The sequence below is a fragment of the Cornus florida genome, unplaced genomic scaffold (assembly GCF_030987335.1).
Source record: "Cornus florida cultivar Cherokee Brave unplaced genomic scaffold, ASM3098733v1 CherokeeBrave_3.0.0_Hap2_Chr10, whole genome shotgun sequence".
Classification (NCBI taxonomy): Eukaryota; Viridiplantae; Streptophyta; class Magnoliopsida; order Cornales; family Cornaceae; genus Cornus; species Cornus florida.
The window spans coordinates 105934365-105957930 of record NW_026775580.1 but is presented as its reverse complement, the minus strand read 5'-3'; the positions used below and the strand labels follow the sequence as shown (position 1 = coordinate 105957930).

General features: G+C 33.6%; 3 protein-coding genes across 6 annotated transcripts; 1 reads left to right on the top strand and 2 right to left on the bottom strand.

Moving 5' to 3' along the window:
• Positions 1-199: 199 nt before the first annotated feature.
• Positions 200-11448, top strand: LOC132276741 (tubulin gamma-1 chain-like). 4 transcript variants are annotated; one of them, XM_059778324.1, is made up of 13 exons: positions 201-547; positions 1627-1827; positions 2833-2944; positions 3390-3790; positions 6060-6113; positions 6188-6292; positions 6655-6690; positions 7362-7436; positions 7522-7566; positions 7752-7880; positions 10031-10135; positions 10217-10290; positions 11213-11448. In XM_059778324.1, exons 1-12 carry the CDS (start codon positions 419-421, stop codon positions 10283-10285), a joined length of 1461 nt encoding a protein of 486 aa, XP_059634307.1. In that variant the 5' UTR covers positions 201-418; the 3' UTR covers positions 10286-10290; positions 11213-11448. The 4 variants fall into 4 exon arrangements, with proteins under 4 accessions (XP_059634309.1, XP_059634307.1, XP_059634308.1 ...); XM_059778326.1 differs by lacking the exon at positions 7522-7566 and having other exon boundaries at positions 200-547; XM_059778325.1 differs by lacking the exon at positions 6655-6690 and having other exon boundaries at positions 202-547.
• A 5810-nt stretch (positions 11449-17258) lies between these two features.
• On the bottom strand, positions 17259-18641 carry LOC132279697 (uncharacterized). The gene is made up of 2 exons (XM_059781724.1): positions 18229-18641; positions 17259-17834 (listed from the first exon to the last, which is right to left on the bottom strand). Exons 1-2 carry the CDS (start codon positions 18448-18450, stop codon positions 17355-17357), a joined length of 702 nt encoding a protein of 233 aa, XP_059637707.1. The 5' UTR covers positions 18451-18641; the 3' UTR covers positions 17259-17354.
• Positions 18642-21985: 3344 nt separating this feature from the next.
• LOC132276740 (ethylene-responsive transcription factor ERF069-like) lies at positions 21986-23393 on the bottom strand. Its single transcript, XM_059778323.1, has one exon. The coding sequence runs from the start codon at positions 23090-23092 to the stop codon at positions 22298-22300; it is 795 nt and encodes a 264-aa protein (XP_059634306.1). The 5' UTR covers positions 23093-23393; the 3' UTR covers positions 21986-22297.
• Positions 23394-23566: the final 173 nt, after the last annotated feature.

Genomic DNA, 23566 nt, shown 5'->3' with positions numbered 1-23566 from the left:
GAATTTAAAAATACTAATAATTAAAAATTAAAACTAAACTATTTTTCATTCCAATTCAAAACACGGGTTCAATGCTATGTGACTCGTCATCATACTAATTTTGTACAGGGAGTTGAGGACCCCAAAAGCGGAGACTCTGATCCATTGACCCGGCCCATACATAAAACGACGGCGTCTTTAGGTAATGTAGTTGTAACACAGTACGGTTATCACTTGCCGCGTGAGCCAGCATTGTCCGTTTACCATAGCGAGGCCGGCACATAGCAGAGAAGTTTGGTAAAATGAGAGGGAGTTGAGAGAGCTCATAATTTCCGCGGAATTCAGTTTCCCTCTCTATTGTCAAAAGGGATCAGAATCTCAGTTCTCGTATCGGAACCCTAATTTACTGGAGCAAGAAGAAAGGAAAAGGAAAAGGAAAATGCCTCGAGAAATTATCACTCTGCAAGTGGGACAATGCGGGAACCAGATCGGCATGGAGTTCTGGAAACAACTCTGCTTCGAGCACGGCATCAGCAAAGAAGGCATTCTCGAAGATTTCGCCACTCAGGTCATTTTGATTTACTGCACCTACGTTCCGTTTGGTTCCCGAGAAAAAAAAAAAAAAAAAAATACAGAAGAAAATTTGAGAGTGTTGTGTTTTATGTAGTTTTTTAGAAAGTACTACGAAAGAAACACACTCAACAAAGCTGAACAGTTGAGTTTTTCGGTCGAGAGTTTATTGTATTTTATTTGCTTGTGTTCTCCGGTAATAATTGAGGCCGAAGGTTCTAATTATTGTATTTTATGCAACCATGTTTTTTGTTGAACGATGATAATGTTAGGTAAGGTTTGGAAATCCTTTTGATGAATTCGAACTTGTTTAGTTGCCTAGATTTTTTTCTGTTTGTGTTAGACGATATTTTTCTTCTTTGTTACTGTTTTTTGTTTTAGCATTATTTCTTTTCATCAGACAGATTAATCAGCCATTGATATGTGTGTGTGTGTTTCAAAAGTTTTCTGTGATTAATTTCATATCCTCAATACTTTCGGGGTGACAAATGGCAATAGGGATTGCTGTATGTCCTTTTGTATCTTTTGACTGAAGCTTAACATATAGGTTAGAGGATCAAGTCAGATTCTATATATAAATTGTTATAATATGTGATTTCGCCATCTGTTTTAGTTACATTATTTAATGTTAGTGTTACTAAGCTTTTTTATTTTTTCCTTCTGAAATCCATATACCATTGACATATTTAAATTTTTAAATAATTTAATAAGTACACGCAGACATGCATGACTTCATTATGCATTTTTATGGGTTAGTGTGTGTCCTGGGCAGTAAAAATAATTCAGGAAATCATTGATATAAAAACTGATACATTTGCGATTGAAAAATTGGGTCATTTCCTGACATAAAATCATTTCTCATAATGAACCTTTAAGTGTAATGTTCTCAGTATGACCGGAAATCTATACACTCTCAAGCATATTTTTTGTGGTCTTGTGTTAGTCATGCCATAAGTAAGCCGGGTTGCTGTGAAATTATAACTCTTCTGACATTGGTGATTGGTCACAGCAATTAAATTGTTATCTGTTATCTTCCTACCTCATTCCATATTTAAAATTAAATTTAAAATGATGCAGGGGGGAGACAGAAAAGATGTGTTTTTTTACCAAGCTGATGATCAGCATTACGTACCACGAGCTTTACTTATGGATCTGGAGCCTAGGGTGATCAATGGTATTCAAAACGGTGAATATAGAAATCTCTACAATCATGAAAACATATTTATCTCAGATCACGGTGGAGGTGCTGGAAATAACTGGGCCAGTGGATATCATCAGGTTCATTGCTTTGTCTTTCTGTAGTAAGCTTACATTGATGCTCTTGACTAATCCAGTGGGCCGGGTAATTTTTATTTTGAGAAAGTTGTACCCTATAAGTGTGACATGTGATTGTAATTAGCGGGTACTTGAATATTCTTTTTACAGCAAGTATATCGAGATCTGAAACAACACATCAGAACATACTGTATTTATATAGCTTCCTTTGTGAGTTTTATGCTTTGCATATACGTGCATTTAATTTGATTAACCTCCAGAGTCACCTGCTAGAGAAATGCTTGATTCATGCTTAATTTAAAAGAAGATTATTGTTGAAAGATCATAACCATTTTTCTCCTTACTTAATGATCAACAAGTGAGTCCACGCATAAAACAAATTGGATATTGTTGTTTACTTGTTGCCTATCATAAGACTTTAGACATTTTTGTCCTGTTGTATATTTGCTTTTCCTGTGATAGTTTTAAATAGTTCATACTTTTCACAGAAGTTATTTCAATTGTTTGACAATTTCACTAAGTCTGAATGTGAATGTATGATTCCTGGCTTTTGATTAATAAGGCAGGGGTGTGTGTGTATATTGTGGGGGAGGCTGAAGGTTGTGGGAGTAGGAGAGTGAGGGAAGGAGGGAACTTGTAGTAAGAAGACAGGGAGAAACCCAACCAGCCCCCTCTAAGGTATTAAAGGGTCCTTCGAATCATCTTGAACTAACCCTTGGATTATAGATTTAGACTTGGCTTAATCCTTCTTGGTACTTCGAACTCGAGTCAATGGGAATCTCGAGTCTCTCTCTCTCCAAAATGGACTTTGGTATACTTTCCGTGTGGTAGGCTTTGGTACATCTGGTGTAGTAGGCAGGTGCTCTTTTATTTAATGAAATCTTGTGTGTGCAACAAAGAAAAATAATATGTGTGGTTGTTTTGTTCTTCTCTCTTATATGGCTTGTGCATTCACGGCTTGTCTTGTGATATTTTTTTCATATATTTACTTCATTATTTTTTGAAAAGGGGAAAGGTGTTGAGGAGGATATAATGGATATGATTGATAGAGAAGCTGATGGGAGTGATAGTCTTGAGGGTTTTGTTTTATGCCATTCAATTGCCGGAGGAACAGGCTCAGGTTCTTACCCCTCTCTAACATTATATTTCTACCAAAGGTCTCTGGGTGTATGTTGTGAAATTTTGTTCTTTTTACTGTATTGCTGTGACAGAAATTTCATTATTGGGTTACGTCTTCAACAGGGCTGAAATTGATTCAGTAAGTACTAAATTGATCCCCTTCACACACACAGATATATAAGTGTGTGTGTGTTCTTCTTTTATCATTAAGCTGGGTTTCAAATTGAACTCATATAGAGGAAACGAACCATTGGTAAGAAAAAAATTAAAACCTTTGGAGTCCTGAAATCATCAGTAAATAGTTGAGGGTTTCTGAACCTCCTTAGCTCATAGTGTTTTTTAAAAACAATGTCTATATGACTGCTTTACTAATTCTTGCTACAGAACTTGTTGAGTGGTTTACATTTGGGGGTTTTCTTAATTGATAATTGTGTGATTTTATGCAGGTATGGGTTCATATCTGCTGGAGACTCTTAATGATCGCTACAGCAAAAAACTTGTTCAGACATATAGTGTATTCCCAAACCAGACAGAGGCAAGTGACGTGGTTGTCCAGCCATACAACTCGCTCTTGACACTCAAGCGGCTTACACTTAATGCTGATTGTGTTGTTGTTCTTGATAACACTGCACTTAATAGAATTGCTGTGGAGCGACTTCATCTTTCAAATCCTACTTTCGCTCAAACAAATTCTCTGGTTTCTACTGTAATGTCAGCAAGCACAACCACATTACGTTATCCTGGATACATGAACAATGATTTGGTTGGCCTTCTTGCCTCTTTGATTCCAACTCCAAGATGCCATTTTCTAATGACAGGATATACACCACTCACAGTGGAGCGTCAGGTAAATTTTTTTTTTTGGCGGCATTGTCCTATCTACAATTTTTCTTCAGCAAATTATTTGATGTATTATTATTACTTCTAGCAGATAAATTTATCTTGTTATATATGTATATTTCTTTGATAAGTATTTAATCCTGTTACATTCTCTGTGGTCCTGTGGAAAATTTTAAACTTGTGTTTTGCATAGCAGCATAGCTGTGCCTTTTTCTTCTTATTTTTTGAACGAGCATGTACCAATTCCTTTGATCAAGTTGTCCGTATGAAAACAAGATTTGATTGTTGACCTGGAAAGGATTTATTTAATTGTATGGTAACTTTGAAAAAGGAATTGGGAGTTAGATTAGTTAGTTTATCAACTTTCTTAACAAAATGGAATAGATAATGCATCTGAGTTTTAGACTGCAAAACCTTATCATAATTTCGTTTTAAACATTTGTTCTTCTTGTTAGAGGCTTAGAGCAGAATAAATTTTTGTGAAGGATTATTCTCCTGTAAGCTCTTTTTTTTTTTTTTTTTTTTTTTTTTTTCCTTTAAATTATTATCTTTGTCATTCAACATTATTTTGTTTTCCTTCTCATCATATGTTGATATGCTATAACTGAAAAGATAAAGCATGAGCAATTTAAAAACAGTCTATAAAAAAGAAATAGGGTATTTGCTCCTGATTGTGATCTATGTTACATTTATCCAGATCACGTGTTATGTTTAGGTATATGGCTAGCAGTAGCTGTCGTATTAATGAATTCTTCAAACTTGATATGGGACTCAACTCAACTAAACCTTGTCCCAGCCATTTGGGGTCGGACACATGACTCCTGCTTCCACATTCTGTTCTGTCTAGGATCATATCTTTAATTAAATACTCACTACCATAACTTTCAGTCAACGCAAATCTTTCAGTGTGGATCTTTCCTCTCTTCTCATTAATGCTGTTTTGATTTTACTGTACATAGACATATTTGTCGGTTCTCTATATTTTTATCTCCAATAAGTGCTACTTTCTTTATGCATTCTTAGCCGCCCACCATTCTATCCAGTAAAGCATCATTAAATATTCATATTGTTTTGCAATTCTTCTTGTAATCCTTAGTGTTAAATGGTGTACTTACGTAACATTGTATTTAGCATGAAACTTCTCTCGTTTTAAGAGAATTGTGTAATAAAGTAGCAAAGTTACATGTATGGAATTATATTATAGATTTGAATTGTCAGACATGCTTGTTGGTGCGTGTTTAAATTTAGTTAGACATGTTGGTCATATATCTATGTAGTGTCATTTCCTGCAGGGGTTGCTTTACACATTTAGAAGTTACCATGTAACACAATTCTTCTTGTATTTAGTTTTTGTTATTTAGTTGCGATACGTTTGATGATCAAACTTCGTAGCAGGAGGTGGTAAGTAAAGAAAAACCATAAAAAGTAGAAGAGTTAAGACTTGACTGGGACTCAAAAAACTAATATCTAAAAATCTAACTCTACTCAACAATCCTCAATTGAACAGTTTAAACTCTTTTCATTAATTTGCATCAAGAAAACAGTATATCAGCATGCATGTTGTTTCAATGAGCTCTGAACTTATCATGGCAATTAAGGCCAAAAAAAGCCTCAAGCCTTCAAAGAGGCCAAAAAAACAATAATCTCCTCTATAGATCTATAATCTCTCCCTGAAACCCAACAAAAGAGAGTGGAAATAATAGAGAACTTAAGCATAGAAATAGGCTTCTCCTTTCCATCAAAATTCAATGAGCTCTGAACTTATCATGGCAATTAGTTGTTTCTTATTGAAGGGATTATTGTAATATCACAAGAATCATAGTAAACTTGCTGGTTGGTCTGAATTTATTTTTCAGATACTCATAATCGTAAGAGGATGGAAGGTGCTCATATTCTTTGAATTTTCATTTTCAAATTCAGTTTCCTATTCTAACCAATCTGGTCAGTAGGATGACCAGAAAAGAATGAACTGTAAACTATTTACTTTTCAGTTTTCACATTATAACAATTTAGGAGTTGTAAGATGACAATGGTACTAGTCAATTTATTTAAATTTTTATTTGGAGTTGAGATTTCCAAGCCATTAGTCAAATCATGGAAGCACCGAGGCAAAAAAAGAAAAGAAAAAAGCCTGTCATATTTAAGAAATGGTGTATTCTGTGTCAGATTGATGATTTTGATATCTTAATTCAATCTTGTAAGAACATGAAATAGGCATTTAATTATCCTATCAGAGGGTAATGCTGCAGTCTGATGTAGATCTCTCTTTTTGGCAGGCTAATGTGATTCGAAAAACTACTGTACTAGATGTTATGAGAAGACTTCTGCAGGCAAGAGAAGCTTACCTTATAAATTGTTTCTAGGAAGTACTGGTGGGCATGATTTTGACAGTTTTGTTTTGTAGACAAAGAATATCATGGTATCCTCTTATGCTCGAACAAAAGAAGCTAGTCAGGCAAAATACATATCAATATTGAATATCATTCAAGGAGAAGTGGACCCCACCCAGGTAGTGCAAATATAATAATTATTGTTGTTTCTGAAAGTTTATGTGAAAATTTGACCCTCTACTTGAATTCTTCTACTGCAAATCGATTTCTTATTGAATGAGAAGTACTTCATGTATGTGATTTGTGAAGATGCGGGATTTCAGTATGGAACTTATTTTACTGTCAAATTTTTCTGTAATAAATCTTAAACAGTATTAATCTTAATTTCAGTTTTCAGTTGTGTGAAAGTTTTAAGCTGGAAGTGCCACACACCTGAGTTTTTCATTCATTGATTTGTCACACAACTCACAACCATTTATTTTTTTTACTTCTAAAAAAACATTTCTGACTATCAATTTATTTTTGTTTTCCAAGGGAACAGATCCTGGTTCGCTGCTTTAATGTCCTCTGCAATATGGTTTCATCCTTTCCCTTTAATTTGATTATGATTATAGTTTGACTGCATCTGTAGATGTGTTGGAGTGAAAAAATAACAAGAAATGATAAGCTAAACCTTTATAGGCTGCAAGATATTCATATGCTTTGAAGAGACTCAAGCCCAAGTTCCTTGTTTTTATATCTTTTAATGAAGGAGTTCAACATTCTATAATGCCTTTTTTTTTTTCTCTCTTTTTTTTTTTTTAATTAGATATATATTTTTTATAAGCTTACATTCTATAATGCCTAAAAATTTACTTAGGTCATTTGCTTATAACCCAATATTTTAACAATGGGATTAGGCTTTGAAAGCGTAATAAATTACATTTGCCAATGATGTTCAGTTAGCAAAGTCTATCCCAAATATATTGGTTCATTTGCACTGATCTTGTTTCTCCTTTCAGCTTCATAATAACAGGGCTGTTGTTTTAGTAAAATCAAGCCAAACACACACTATATCAATTTTCTTTTGTATCTGGGAAATTATTGTTGGTTTAATAGCACATCAAATTCATTAGAATTAATTTAATATTCTCAAGAGCATGTTTTATATCATACTAATGTGAAGCTGTGGTTCTTGTTAGGATGTCAATATTTCATGAATAATATCGATGAGCTGCATTCTGATACTTTTTGTTCTTCACAAATCAGGTTCATGAAAGTTTGCAGAGAATACGTGAAAGAAAGCTTGTTAACTTTATTGAATGGGGCCCTGCAAGCATTCAAGTATGCCTCCTAGATGTATTTACATTCAGTTTATATTATCTCCTAGTAATTTGATTATATATTTTTTGCTTTCCCGCTTATGGAGGTTGCTCTGTCCAGAAAGTCTCCCTATGTTCAAACTGCCCATAGGGTGAGATCTTCCTTCTGCAAATTCATTCTGAAACTATTTTCTTTTTGAAGAATATCTATTCTTGTTCTCTTTTATGTTTGATTTTGCTTGACATTATTGAATCATATTTTGTACTTTTCTCACTTTTTCTAATAATTGGAAGATTAGTCAAATAAGTATATAAATAGTGCATGTCCATTTGTTAGGTCAGCGGGCTTATGCTAGCGAGTCATACTAGTATCCGGCACCTCTTCAGCAAGTGCTTGAGCCAGTATGAGAAGTTGAGAAAGAAGCAAGCCTTTCTTGACAACTATAGGAAGTTTCCAATGTTTGCTGTAAGTTACCACCTCATAAAGTTATGCTCTGGATTTTAGTTTTATTTTCTCAATGTACTGAGAACTGCTATTGTGATTGATACACTGTATACACCTCTTATTTTCTGTTCCCATAGCTCCATTGCTTCATCTAATTCTATGATTATGAATTGTTATCACATGTAAAACAATACTTTTCTATACATTATATATTTTTTGCTGTTTCTGATGTGGTGGCTATAATGTCAATTCTACTTTAATTTTGTGAATTCCCTCCTCTTTGCTTCCATATATTTTCTTAATGGCAAGTTTGTTTTTTCAATGTCATAAGAAGTCGGCATGCTACTTTGGCAGAGTTGCATATTTAGTAATTACTTGTAGAATTAGTTTAATGTTCTTATAAGATCTCCTTCTTTGTTCTTAATTTTACAAATTGAGATTAAAAATCACGATATCAATAATCAATTCCCCTTGTGCTATTTCCAGTACTCCCCAATACCATCACACTGGCACTGTAATTGTTATGTAACCTGATACACGAGTTACTTGTGCTTTATAGCCCAGAGCTAATCACATGCACTTGGGGTTGTGAGCGTGTGGGGTCTAAATAATTGAGCTTGTAGGATTTGGCTGCTGCCATTTTATTAACGGACAGATGTTTTAATGACAAGAATCTCAACATACACAGTACATGTCATCAACATGAAGCAAGCTCTCTCTCCCTTCTGAAGAACAGCAAAATGCAGCCATCCTCGAGCATGTCTGTTGTTGTGACCGGATTCGCTAGCCTCCAACTTTAGCCACTACCCCTGTGTGCATCCAAGTGTCAACGCCATAGCTCCAGGTCATAGCACCAGTTGAGCTTCAAGCCCTAGTAGTCCTCTGAACCTGATCTTTGACCCAAGCAAGAATCAGGCTTCAGGATGATAAGTCCTGGTAGTCTTAAGCCCTATCTTCCAAGGCATGGATGCTTGATTATTTATCTTCGTGGTGACAAAAAAATCATGGTACATGGATCATGGAGTCCGTGCATCCCCTGCTACTTAAATGCCTAGTCCTTGATTCCGAGTATTCCTAATATAAGTAACATTTAAATTATATTTAGAATTTCATACTTGAAATGCATTTCAAATTGTATGAAATTATGCACATTGATTATCTATCAAACATGTGCGTACTTCACTCGGTCTCTTACCTTTAACTGTACCTCTCGCATAAGATCAGGGAGACGGTGACACCTGCTGTGTGCCTTGGCCCTTTAATAATTTCACAGCAAGATGTAGGTATTTGATTGGACACTCGCATGTGGAAAGTAGTGGAAGCACCCAAAAGCTCTATGGCAATGACAATCCCTTTCTTTTGGTGATTGTTGAACATAAGAATTTTCATTGTTAGCTATTAAGGTCCAGGAAAAGAGGGAAAATGGTAGACACCCACCTGAATGAGGCAAATTCTTTCCAGTAGCTGACTAATATGACCAAACACTACTAGGTGAACTTCCATTCCATTTTGGTACCTTGATATTCACAATGCTATGATATTATGCCATATTATGCAGATTCTTAGTCTTTACCAAGACACAAACTTAAATCATCCTTGTGGAACAGGGAACTTTTGTGCAGATATCTTACCAGAAAAAGGAATGTTGTATGGAACTGGCTAATGTTTACAAGTTATCATGTTTGATTCTGGAGAAAAAAAATATAAAAAAAATTATATTGCTGTATAACCATGTATTTATCATAATTTTATTTTTTCCACAAGGCACAATTCGTTTTTTTTTTTTTTTTTTTTTTTCTCTTTTCTCCCGGCATTACCCATTGATCAGTGAATAATGCTATAAGAGACAAAGTTCTGTAGTATAATATTTCGAAATAATGTGTTCCAAAACATATAAACTTGTCTGAAGCTCTTGAATCACACGACTTTCGCGCGATTAGTTTCTATTTTCTAATGATCTATATAGCAACAATTTTTTTATTTTATTTTTACCAACATGTTATAACTTTGTTGTCTGCAGACTGCAGTTGACACCCTTTTTTTATAAATAAAAAAAATCAGAGTGGAACACATGATAGATGGGTCATCTTTTTTTGGCTGGTCCATTTTGTGAAACACATGTATTACATTGGTCTAATTTCAGTAATTTTATTTTTATTTTTTATGAACAGGATAATGATCTCTCAGAATTGGATGAATCAAGAGATGTGATCAAGAGTTTGGTTGATGAATATAAAGCTTGTGAATCCCCAGATTACATTAAATGGGGAATGGAGGTAAATTCCAGGATGGACCCTATTTCTCCCATCTATAGTTCATCATAAATCTTACTTACTGATGAGCTTATTTTTATGCAGGATCCTGATCACATTCTAACTGCAGAAGGCAATACTACTGGAACAGTGGATCCGAAATTAACAGTGTGAGCCAAGTAAGTTACACTAGTTCCGATGAAATCACCTGTGGGCTTTATTGTTACGTTTTTCATGCAAGTAAAATTAAACTTAAACTTAAAAGCTTATGTTATGAAATAATCACGACATTGTCACATGCTAGATATTGATGTGGTCCACGTGGACTGGATAAGTTGTTTTGATTTTCTAGTAAATGGTTGGGTTTTTTTTAAGGTGCAAGCAACTTTATTGGTGGGGTCCTTAGGTGTCATTTCAAAGAGTTGAATCAAATCTTGTGTTCAATAAGGATTATAGTTAGTGTTAAGTGTTGTTATTAATGTTCTGGAACTCTTTAAAAGGACAGACAGAATTACTCATGCCGGACACACAGGACATGAGCATGAGATACACAATTGGTTGGACATGTACCTTCACTGGATATTACTTAGGTTAAATGCCTAATCGAATGCTAAATATTACATGTTATGATATGTAGCAGTGTTAATGTATCATTTTATTTGAAACTTTAAAACATCCCACATTTAGACACATATCCAAACTCAACATGTGGGGTAATTTAAACGCGTTTAGCTCCGTTTTTCCGACACAAAATATTTTTCTCAAAAAAAGATTTTCCTTTTTTAGGTAAAATGTATATATTTTTCTTTTTTCTTTTTCGGTGTTTGGTAAAGGTTGGGGTTGGGGTTGAGTTCATCGAGCAGGGCGTGTAAAATAACTTGTCGAAAATTGATAAATAAGTTATTTTTGTTAGGTTTTATTTTTTTTTATAAAATTTTACAACCAAATACCAGAAAATAAAAAAAGTATTTTACATCTAACCGAAAGGAGACTCGGAGCCTTATAATTCTTTTAGTACTAGTTCATTTATTATTATTATTATTATTATTATTATTTTTCACTTGGTAATTGCTTTGTTGGCTTGAAAAAATTTCAACCCAGGTCATCTCATTTGCTGCTGAAAGTAACCCGGATGGAAGATAAAAATCCGCAACATGTTTACATTTGTGTAATTTGCTGCCTGGTTCGAGTATGGCATGTGTAATTTGACGTTTCTTTTTTTGTGTTATATTTTTTTCCTTAATTGTTATTATATTCAGCTAAATTGAGAAAATAATTATATACACTTATCAATGTATATAAAATATCCTATAAATATTATTTCTGCATTTGAATGAGTCCAGATGTGAAAATTTTGGCTAACAACAGAGATTGATGAAGTGATTAAGTGATCGCCGGCGCAGTCAAAGAAAGATTGATAGCATGTGGGTTCTTAGTGGAGGGCCTCACATGTGTCAGCATGGTTAGTCTTGCAAGTCATATCATACATGTGGGATGTCCCGACCTAACAATCTTCAACATTTTCAGTTATGAGTCAATAAATTTTTTATATTATTTTTTTTAGCATCAACTTAGTAATTTATGTCTCATGGCATCAATTATTAAATATATTTCCAAGTGCTTTGGGATCTCAATGGCTGTGAAATTTTGGAGTGTGTGTGTATTTGGTTGAAACTGTTTTGAGTGATTGGCATTTGCGAAATAAACGTTAGGAAAGCAGTGGGCATGAAAAGCTTTTGGAATTTAAATTCAAAATCCAGTTTTGATAATTTAGTCCCTATCCGTTACTCAATTTGAAAGGAGCATAAAGGATGATGATGGAGACCACAGCTAAGACAACAGGGACGAGGAAGGATAATGAAGACGAAGTACAAGCTGTACTGATTGTTGATTAAACATTGTTAAAACCTACCCCGCGCTGTCATAATCTCTGCCAGCGATGCTATATTTTTTTTTCTATATATTAAAGTTGTCCTCATAAATTTTGTACTTGTTTAAATAAATTTGAAATTGGTAAAATTGAAAAAAAATTTAGATCAATTTTGTGAGCTATTTTTTTTTTTTTTTTAATTTCAATACTCTAATTTCATGCGGTGAAACATAATAATGTGAATTTGTTTATAACAATTTAGTTTCAAGTATATAAAGAGGACTTGAAGTCCTGCAATTCAACCATGAATGCATGATAATTTAAACAAATAATTTAACTTTATTATTATTATTATTATTATTTGTTGTCCTAAAAAATAACAAACTCAAATAATTTGTTCACATGGAAGTCGAACCATGTGAAAATTGTACAAAAGCACAAAAAAGAAAATTGTTTTCCCCCCTCTCTCAGCAACTTAACGCAAGAGATCAATTGAATCAATAAACCGTAAAATGGAGCAAAATTAAGAAATAAAATTTGATAATAATAAGGCGACATTTACAATTAATCCTCAATTCAAATTTTTTTTGTGAATTCAAAGTAGTCAGTCTGCAATCTTATACTGATTTCAATTTAATTTTGACATATTAATTAGGATAAGAGTGGAAGTAAGAAGGTAAAGGGGCAAATTGGCGAATGGAAGAAGTTGGTATGGTGAACCAGAAAGGCGCACATGGCTTCAACAACATGAAAACGAATAATCCTACAATTAGGTTTAAAGTTGGAGTTGGACCCACTTACTAACTAATACAACTCAAAACTCCATATGGAGCATCCAATGCCGTAGTGGCTGTCCTCTTCTCTCTCTACATTTCTTTCTCTCTCCTCGACAAATCAAGAGCGTATAAAACGGGAGTCTCCTCCACTCTCTCCATCACAAATTTTTCTTTCAAATTTCAAAAAACAAATATCGCTCTGTCTCTCTCACTTTCCTCTGTTTTTTCATTCTCTTTCCGATTTTGTCTTCCTCTGTGAGTTTTTTTTACTATATATATATTTTTTTGGGTTCAATTTGATCGATTAATTTCTCATCTAAATAGAGAAACTAGAGAAAAAAAATGGCGGTGTCTAGGGTTTTCTTTGGAGTTTTTGCTATCTTCGCTCTTGTTTTGGCCATTTTATCACCTTACGCTCAGGCGCAGTCTATGGCCCCTGCTCCTGCCCCTTCCAGCGATGGTAAATTCATCTCTCTCTCTATATATATATATATTACACACACATGTTTATACAAGCACGAGAGTCTTTTAGATCTGACAATGTGCCTTCGATTTCTCACTTTTGGTTGCGAAACTACAGTTATTAGCCACTTTTAAATGCGCTTCAATGTGTATATAATCATGTTTCTTCGGTTTGCTTGTAAGGTATTCTTCAATTTATCACAAAATTTTGTTCTTCTATTTTCATATAACTGAATATTAGAAAAGATTACAAAATTTTTTTGGTTGACAGGAATTTGAAAAGTTTTTAAAACTCGATTATATATATAATAATAATAAAAAAAAATAAAACTTTGTTATTTATAATTGTCTTTTATAGGTTTTTTAAAAACAAATTTGTGTTTTTCCTTGAGAACTATATTAGAAAAAATGATCCAAGAAAAAAATGTGTTAGCTTTAAATAATTTCAATTGATTTTTAGGTTTTTTTATGAAGGAAATCTTTTATGTTTTTCAGGTATTACGTGGTGGATGTTTTTAAAATATTTTGTCTTGTTTGTTTATAGCAAAATCCAAAACAATATAGATAGTCAAAGTAAGTAAAAGAAATACAAATATTGCGTAGAGACCATGGTTCAGATCCAGGAAGTTGTGGGAGCGCAAAAGTGAATTTAGTGTAATTTTTTTTGTAATTTTATAGGAGGGCAAATTGAAAATTTTATAGGTATATAATTGAAAAAAAAAAAAAAAAAGAAAACTTAGTGGTATATAACAGTAAAAACAAAATGGGGCAATCCTAGTTCAGATCCTATCATTTTGAAAGTAAAAAATAAAAATGCAAATGATAAAAGCAACGCTCATATTTTTGCTGCTGATAAACTTGGCAGATGGATATGTTTTGTAAAGTTGGGAAAGTTGGAGTTGTGATCTGCCTCATTAATGAAGAATACTGTTTCTTCTGATGAGTTTATTCCCATTATTGTTGCTTGTCCAATTCATTCTCTCTGCTTTGTAATTTACAACTTATAATGACCCAATTCCCTTGAGTTTTAATTTTTTTTTGTGGTGGTGTTGTGTCGGGTCTCTTAGAGCATCGTTTATTGGAATGTCTGACATTGTAGTTTATGGTTGTATTTATACAGGGACTTCAATTGACCAGGGGATTGCTTATGTGTTGATGCTTGTGGCCCTGGTTCTTACGTACCTCATCCACCCTTTGGATGCCTCTTACCATTTCTTTTAAACTGCCTTCTCTGTTTCTAGGATCAAATTTAATTAGAATATTGGGTAAATGAAGTCAATGTGGGTAAGAAATGGAGTTTGATTTCACCAATTATTTAGTGGTATTGTCTCGGTTCCCTTTTCTCCCTCTCTATCTCTCTGATTGTAGTTTGACTTTTCAGTTATTTTGTTAGTGAATTTCATTTTTTAATAATTTCATTGTTTCTTATTCATTCTTCTTTATTGTAATTTTATTCTTACTTAGTGCTTACATTGTTTTGTTCATATAAGCCATCTTTAAGAATAATTTTATTGTACATCCAAAATTTGAGTTCATTCAACACTTGCACCCCCCAATACCTGCATTTGGTATTCAAATACACATACGCTATGGTAAAATATAATAATAATAATCAATTCCTCTGCATTTCCTTTGATAATAGGAATGAGATTTCCTCATTGGTTGGTACTAACGTGGGAACCAAAGATTGCAAATATTTTTTTGATAGGCAATACTTGCTTATTTACGGTTGAATAGGTGATTAGGTAATAAATAAGGAAAACAGGTTTTTCCGGGAATAAATTCGGCCATCTTCTGTATTTTACACAAGCGCGTTTTCACCAAATGATCACACACAGTATTTATAGATAGGGACATTGAATGCACGAGTTTGGAATAAGTTAGGCCGATTGAATTTGCATCTTTACTTGTTAGATTGAGAGTATGACTCGCCTAGTGATGATCCATAAGGGCATGATTTCAAGTAGGTTTGAATCCTCTGAGGTTAAATATTTTCTAAATTATTTTAAATTGAATTTGCTACAGATTTGAGATAAAAAAAAAAATTTATCAAAATTTAAAAACTCCTTTTGAATTAAAAAATATTTATCATACTCTAATGGACCTTTAACGTCTTTATCTCTCCCTCGTATTTTTCCAAAAAAAAATCTTCCATCTCTTTCCTTAAAAACATGGATGACGTTCAAAATAGTGAATTTTCCTTATTTCAAAATAATTTTAAATATTGTATAATTGACGATGGTATAAAATCGACAAAAAAATCGAGTGCTACATGGCAACATGCTATTGCACTCCCAAGTCTCCTATAGTATATTAAACACACGAAATTTTTGTAGACAAAAATAACCCTTTTCAGTTTTCACTCCTTTTGGCCTCATCTTCTTTTACCTTTTCTCCTTGCATATTTGTCATTCTTTCATAATTTTTTTTTTTCCTGTCAATAAAAAAGTTTCAGTCAATCAAAAGATTTTTTCTCTATTCCCTTCAACTACAATTTTATATGTTTTTCATCTCCAAGAAAAATAAATAAATAAATACAAGAAAAGTGAATATTTTTATGATGGGTTTTATATATATGTAGTTTTTAACAAAGTTAAACTTATGATATTAGGTTTCAATTGAATTTAAGAAAAGAAATAAGGATAAAAGTACTTATTACGAAAATATATTTCAGCAATTGTTTCAGAGAAATATTGGCGAGTGTTTAGACTAGTTTTTCCGGTCATGATTTGAAGATATTCTAAAATTTGTTGAAAAACGTGAAGGTTGATTTGAGGATGAGTTGGAGAATGTGAGGGTTGTTCTGAGATGAGTTTGGATAGAAAGATGGAAATTGATTAGGAAAGAAAAGGGAGAGACTGAAAATTTGAGGATATTATAGTCCTCAAAGTTTTGTGTCTTTAATGTGTCCTAAAAACGAAATGTCAGATCATTAGTCGAGATAGCAATAAGTCGGAATAAATAAGTCCTAAATATGCTCTTCATTAAAGACTAACTGTTTATTTAAGGCTCTTTTTAACTCTAAAGCCAATAACAGTAAGTAAATACTGACAAAATATAACCTAAAACTAATTAAGTCAACATTTGTTTAAATACAATATATTAATTTAATTAAATTTGTTTTTAGAATATTAATTTCCAATCATAGAAAGATCATCCAACATTGATCGAATTTCCTTCTCCCTCTTCTCTCTCTCATTTGAAATTTATTTCAGTTTCATCAGAACATCAATCCAAGTTGAATTTTAAATGTTTTCAAGCAATACCTTTTGACATTGAAGTTTTACTTTTACATACCTGGCATTGTTCTAAATTTCATAGACCACAAGCACAAATTAACAAAACAAATTCATGGCTTCGTTCGTTACTCACTGAGCATTCAACAAAATATTAAAAATAGGAGAGAGTGAATCCGACAGAATTGATTTCAAATAGTGAGACTCTAAGAGAGTGAATCCGAAAGGGAGAGAGAGAGAGAGAGACAGTGAATCTGAGAGAGGAGGAGTTGATTTTATAATTTTGGTTCGTACTTTTGGAACACAATAGTAATTGAATTAATATCGTTACATTTAAAGGAATATATTGTATTTAAAGGAATCAAATGTTTCCTTAATTAATTTTAGGTTCCTGCCAACTGTGTCAGAGTTTTTTTTATTACAATAAACAAGTAAATTAACCAAAAAAAAAAATCCTAACTATTCTTAGGAGTCATGTCCACAGAAATGAAACAGCAATGCCCCGACTTTCATAGGATTGTTTATTCAATGATTAGATGCAAAATTGATAGGATTGCTTTGTCTAAAAAAATTTATACTAAATCTCTTCAACAGAAATTCACAACTTAATTTGTATGTTAAAAGCCTTGAGATTGGCATTAGCAATTACCCAAACTATACTTTATTTGCTTCCCAAGTTCTTACACTCATCACTTGTACATGAATGAATTGTTGTTGATGTGGGACACACTCGAAGCACTTGTTCTCAAGGTACAACAGAAATCAAATCATTCCATTACTTATATTGAAAGTGTTGTAGTGTTACATAAATTGTAAACTAAATTTATTACATCATGTAGCAAATACTATGTAGAACAAAGGATGTGTGTAAATGAGTATGAATCATACATATAGGAATCTCACCCTCTTCCACAGGAGACATCTAGAGGGGTGTTTAGAGCAGTACTAACTAAAACATCCTGTTTTCCTGCTCTTGTTGAATCCATAACTCTGAGAATTTTCGTCCCGGAACATTCATATTTCTGCCTACTTCTGTAGAAATTCATTGTAGACGAAATGCTTGCTGAGACCACAATGTACTTCATTGCAATTCTTGCAGTGTTGTGCCAATTCCATGGGTTGATCAAGCTCCTAATGCAGTTGATAAGAAAACTAGATATTCTACTCTTCGTTACTACGCGATCGTTCTTTTTCTCCATTGTCATCTCCAAATTCCAGTTATAAGCACTTCTTCCATTACCAAAACACGCATTCAACTCTTCAACAACATCAACTTCTCGTCCCCGGTATTGATTTACCTTCTCCATTAGGATCACTCTTCTTTCCTCCAAATACACTAGTGCTTGGTACTCATCATTTTCATGCCTCAACTTCAATCTCTGCAAAACATATTGTACTTTTCATTTTTAACCAAAATTCGCTTAATTTATGTATTTGTTATGAAATACAACACCCAAGATAATACAATGATTGTTTTTTTGTTTGTGAACTTGGTATTTTTCATCCATTATTTCAAATCCACTTAAAGAAATTTAGGATGTTCTGTCGCCTCAGAACTGAGAATGAAAATACTTCTATAAAATATATAGCTCCTGCATGCATGTGAATATAGTTATAAACTAGTAACAGATGAAATATAGTTATAATCTAATCAGATGAAACATAGATGCTAGTACAAAAGTTTACATAGTTGCATAAATTTTGAGAAACAACTGAAAATTTACAAGTAAATGGAAAGAAAAGGAAGAAAAAATGTGGAGGGATTGACAGAACCTGTAAAACCAAAAGCATGTCTTCAACATCTTTTAATGAATCTCTAATGGTAATCAATCTCTCCCTCTCCTCCGATGGGGTCTCTGTGATTCCGCAATAGCGACCGTGTTCCGAACACAATCTGCAGAAACTGATGCTGTCATCTTGTATTTTGTCACTCATCTTATCATGCAAAGTCCTAGCTCTCTCTATGAGACTATGCAGGTTTTTGTTCAACTCCATCAGAGCAAAACAACGACACCATCAATCAAAGAAGCCACCTGTGTTGATAATAGCTTTTGTGTATTCGTTTTTCTCACTCATTCTATATAGAGAACATTTACTTTTCTTTTTCAAGATTTTCCTAGCTTTTCTTTCTCCTTCTTTGTTGTGGTGCAAATCTTGAGATACTTGAAATGGAAGCTAGGCCTCCTCTTCTTTTATGGTTTTTTAATTGGTGTTTATACAAAATAATGATAGTTTCTTTATCTTTTAATGTGGATTTGCTTTAAAGAGAAGTTTTTGTTGCAATTGATAGGCTTAGCTGTTCATGACCCCACAATCTCACTTTCATCATATGTACTTATGTATATCTTTTTTCTCTATAGATATAATGAATCTGATGGACTAATGGGATTAATCCAATTTATTAGTAATTAGAATGAGGTGCAATGTACCATTCCATCAAGGTCCACCTTCAAGGTAGTGCAAGCAGGGCGGAGCCAATTAAGGCATGGGGCACGTGCCCCTCCGGACTTGGTCTGTCTAATAGAATATATATAGTTAATTTATAATTTTTTTTAGTATATATGAAAAATTATATAACGTAATTTTTTTATTTCTAAAATTATTTTAACTTTTTCTTTCTTTAAATTCCTTAAATTTCTTTTGAAAAAAAAAAAAAATCAAAAATTTCCTTTTTGAATCATACTCTAATTTTTTTTCTTTCAAATATATCTCAATTTTTTTTTTCCTTTTTTCTTCTTAAAATTCTTCTTTTTGCGTATTATATCAATGTTAGTTGAATTTTTTTATTTTTTTTAAATTAGCCCCCACATGAGTTAAAATCCTGAGTCCGCCCAAGTGCAAGTGAATAATCTAATATTTCATGTGATATATACAATTCATATATAACATTCAACAATTTTGATGGATAGTCATAAAATTATTGTTCTTCTAAAGTAGACTAGTAATGATATTTGCACCTTACTAAATCTGATTGATCAATACATGTCAAATATAAAAAACACGAAACCATTTACTTCCTTATCTCATGCGCTAATAATATCATTACTTCTTAACTCTTCGGCGCAAATATCATTAGTCTAAAATATGACATATCTTGTTTATGACTTTCAAGGCATCACTTTTACGTACCTTGTATGGAATTGGAAGGGGTCGCTCAGGCCCACTCTGTTTGGGCTTTTATAGAGTTATTAGTCATCTTAACAAATAGAGGGGCCCAAACTATGAAAAGAATTGTGTTGCTGATAACATTATTGGGCCGTGCTATGATCTGTTAAGAGAGAAAATATTCAACAAATGTTAGAACTTGTAAGAAAGACAACCATACCCCTTTATTTTGAATCTTAAATTCATAGTACATAAATGGGATGGAATCTTAAATTCATATTAAAGAAATGGGATGGAATCAATGGATCAGATATGCAAGGAAACTGAAATACAACACCATTTATTATTGGGATCATGCTTGTGATAGAGACATACCAACATCACCTTATTATTCATTTATGTGATTTCTTTTTATGACCACTTGAATAGACCAGCATTCTTCTATGCTCCCTTGTGGGGATCTACAAATGACTCCAAGAGAGAGAATCCAGGCAGTAGGCCCAGTAAGCTATTGGGACAGGATTAGGCTTAGGTTTTTAGGCTCAGTGCTGACCTGCTTACCTTTTTAATCTTAATCTTAGCTCACTAATATGATATGTTACTCATTTCGGAATATATACATAAACGTATACAGAAAATGGGCCGGGATGGACCGGGCCCATTTTAAATCACACTCCCTAGGCTGTTGAGAATAAGAAGATAATTTTCCAATTTCTAAAAGGTGACTGTGGTGTTTATAATTTTTTCAGACCAAGAAGTTGAAACGTCAGACTGCCCTGTTTAAGAACGCTCGACTTGGGAAACTCTTGATTGACACGCATTAATAACTACAATAAGAAGAGCAGTGGTGGAAATTTTAACAACACAATTAACAGCAACATGAGTTGAGAAAACATTAATTTTCAGACCCCACACTATAATATATATATATATATATATATATATATAGATCACCCAAAAATGTCACCGACATTCTCTTTATTTCACTGTCTTCTTTACTGGCAAGTGAAATAGGGACCCTTCTATGTGTACACAAACACGCAGCTCAACTCAAACCACACAAATTCCAATTCTTTCGCACACAAGCCAATCCTCTTCCACGGGTCCTACATTCTCTCATACAAACACACTTTTGTGTGTGTATGAGAAAATAAAGTTTCACCATCATTTAAATATACTACACATGAAACACGCATGATGCAGATCCACATGTATTCAGCGGCAACAATTTAGTTCAAAAAACAGAAGATTTGTTTTCTTTGTTTTAGTTCTTTCGCTTTAAGTTCTCATCTTTATTTCTCTTTGAAATACTTTAAAAACGGTCAGTTCTTTTTCCAAGCACGCATGTCTCACGCTATTATTTCAAGACTAAGAATCTTGTTTACAAGTAAAGAAAGAATTAATAATAATGATTGTGCATTAACACGGACTTCTGTGAATCTTGCTGACAATTTGATAATAGGTTATTTGCACATATAATAAAACTAAATTTTATTTTTTAAAAAATAAAATTTTTTTAAAAAATAATAATGACCATCCATCTTCTTTTCTCTTATCTCATTTCTTTCTTTTAATTTTTCCTCCATTTCTTTTCTCTCTCTCTCTCTCTCTATATATATATATATATTTTCTACCGTGCATTAAGTACGAAACAACCCCCCTTGGAGCTCTACTAAATTGGAAAAGTGAAAGAGGTCAAAGGCCTTGGTTGTTGGCAGTGATAAAAATGACCCTAAAACAAGAGATGCTGGAGCCGAGCCACAGTAGCCGTTGTAGTTGTAGCCAGCTGGGAGTGTTGTTGTTGGTATCTATATCTATCTGAGACGTGGCTGGTAGAAGCTGACCAAATTCAGGTTGGGGGACCCACTGCCACGTCTGCTTCCACATCACGCGGCGGATGAACACCGTCCATTTTTCCCCGCAGCCCCCACTGTACCCGTGATTTAAAGTAGATTTATCATAATCATATCGACTTGAGATCCTCCTCTTTCAATTTTCACGGATTTTAGTGAATTCATATCCGACCATATTTTGTCTTTTCTACTTCAATCACTACACTTGGTGTACTATATATATATATATATATATATATTTATTTTATAACTAAGTCAATCATTTAATGTTACTTACAATAAAATTAAATTAAAGATGCAATAACGATATCAATGATCACAATTTTTTATTTAATGGTGTTGCATCTAAATATATTTTTTGAATGTTATTTATTATTGTTATTTATGTAGGTAATAGTGTTGCTTTCTCCCTTTAAAATTTCAGAACTTTAAGGTATTAGGAGGGTGTTGATTCCCAAATCTTTCAAGATTCTTTCAACAAACATTTCTTCCTCCCAATTAATTTGCTTTGGATTTGCTTTTAAAAGCTGTCAAAGTATACATAATTCAACTAAAAAATGGACAATCTAGACTGCAAGCAATGCTATTTGTGCTGGGCTGCATTTTGTGTAATGGTTTTGAATCAATCTAGATAAGAAATAGAAAATAAAATAAAATAAAAATCACTAATCTATACGCAAACAATTCAAAGTTCAAAAATTCACTAATCTATACATAAAATTAAAAATTTGAACTGCATTTTTTTCGATTTTAATTCCAAGTCTTTGATTCGACCTCCAAACTTTAACAGATTAAATATAATAAAATATTTAGCAATTCTTGGTGAGTACTGATTCACTTTACATAAATATCAAAAGTTAAATGTCTTGACAAGAAAAAACCAGTTAGAGATGATCTTCAAAGAAATCGGCCACGTCTCTCAAATCTTCATCAAAATTCAACGAAAAATCGTAGAAATCTGCTTCTACAATGGTGTCTGGTACTTCGTCAAAGTAAATCGGAGACGGAGGCCGGAAATCGAACTGTTCATTCAAGAAATCCAACGGCCAACAATCCTCCGACGTTTCATGCGCCACCGGTTCCACCGGTCTCCGGTCATCACCCTGTCGTGACTGCTTTTGTAAATCTGTTTGTTGAGTGTTGTGAAACCGGAGAACAGAAATCGGAGATGAGAGGTCCCGATATTCCTTACCGGAATCGTAGTCGGATACCGAAATCGGAGTGATTTCCGATCTCGGCGGAGGCTTGATAAAGTTCGTGAGAGCGTCCGGTCCTCGTATCCGAATCGCCGCCTTGTCGTAGACCAAGGCCGCCTCTTCTGCGGTGTCGTAGGTCCCTAACCAAACCCTTGCTCGCAGTGTCGGATCTCGAATCTCCGCCGCAAATTTACCCCACGGCCGCCTCCGAACGCCGCGAAACTTCCTCTCGCCGTTCATCGATGGCTTTTTCGCCAAAATATTTACCTTCTTCTGACGGTAAGGTCTCTTCTTGACACTTTCGCTGCGATTTTCAGTCTTCACTCTGTTACGAGAAGCATCAATTCGTATCTCACTAACATGTTTCTTGAACTTCTTCACTCTGTGAGATCTGACAGTGTCATCGTCTTCATCGGTCGATGAGTCTGTTGCGTCACCGTCGGTGACGAAAATCCGAACAACTCGTGGCGTTTTCATACTCATCTCTGACAAGAATCTCGTCAGCTTAGTAGAGGTATCATTTCAGTGTACTCTATCCATTTTCGACAGTTTTAATGGTTAAATAAACAAATCTGTGAGATTGATTACCGATGATGATAAATCAATGGCACTGATTGTTGAAAAATGAAATCAAACCGAGGAAAAAGAGAGTAGAGAGAGAAGCAAGATGAGAGAGAATAGAGTGATAATAGGGGCTGAAGGAGAGAATTTTGAGTGGCAAAAGAGAGCGAAATGCTAAGAATGAGGAAGGTAGACACCACCAAGTCAATAATGTATTTAGTGTACTTCTTCCTTTCTTGAATTTTTTATTATTATTATTTTATATATATTTATATATATATATATATGAAAATATCAAAGATTCGGGTGGGGGATATCAAACGAGTAGCCGCATTACATTGGTGGACACTTCAGTATGATACGTGGAATATGGTGAAGCCCGTCTTTGTAATGGGG

Coding starts and splice junctions, on each gene's coding strand:
- LOC132276741 (XM_059778324.1), top strand. CDS start 419: ATGCCTCGAGAAATTATCACTCTGCAAGTGGGACAATGCGGGAACCAG. Junction 548..1,626: donor TCGAAGATTTCGCCACTCAG/GTCATTTTGATT, acceptor AAAATGATGCAG/GGGGGAGACAGAAAAGATGT. Junction 1,828..2,832: donor GGGCCAGTGGATATCATCAG/GTTCATTGCTTT, acceptor TTTTTTGAAAAG/GGGAAAGGTGTTGAGGAGGA.
- LOC132279697 (XM_059781724.1), bottom strand. CDS start 18,450: ATGGAGTTGAACAAAAACCTGCATAGTCTCATAGAGAGAGCTAGGACT. Junction 17,835..18,228: donor ACATGCTTTTGGTTTTACAG/GTTCTGTCAATC, acceptor TATGTTTTGCAG/AGATTGAAGTTGAGGCATGA.
- LOC132276740 (XM_059778323.1), bottom strand. CDS start 23,092: ATGAGTATGAAAACGCCACGAGTTGTTCGGATTTTCGTCACCGACGGT.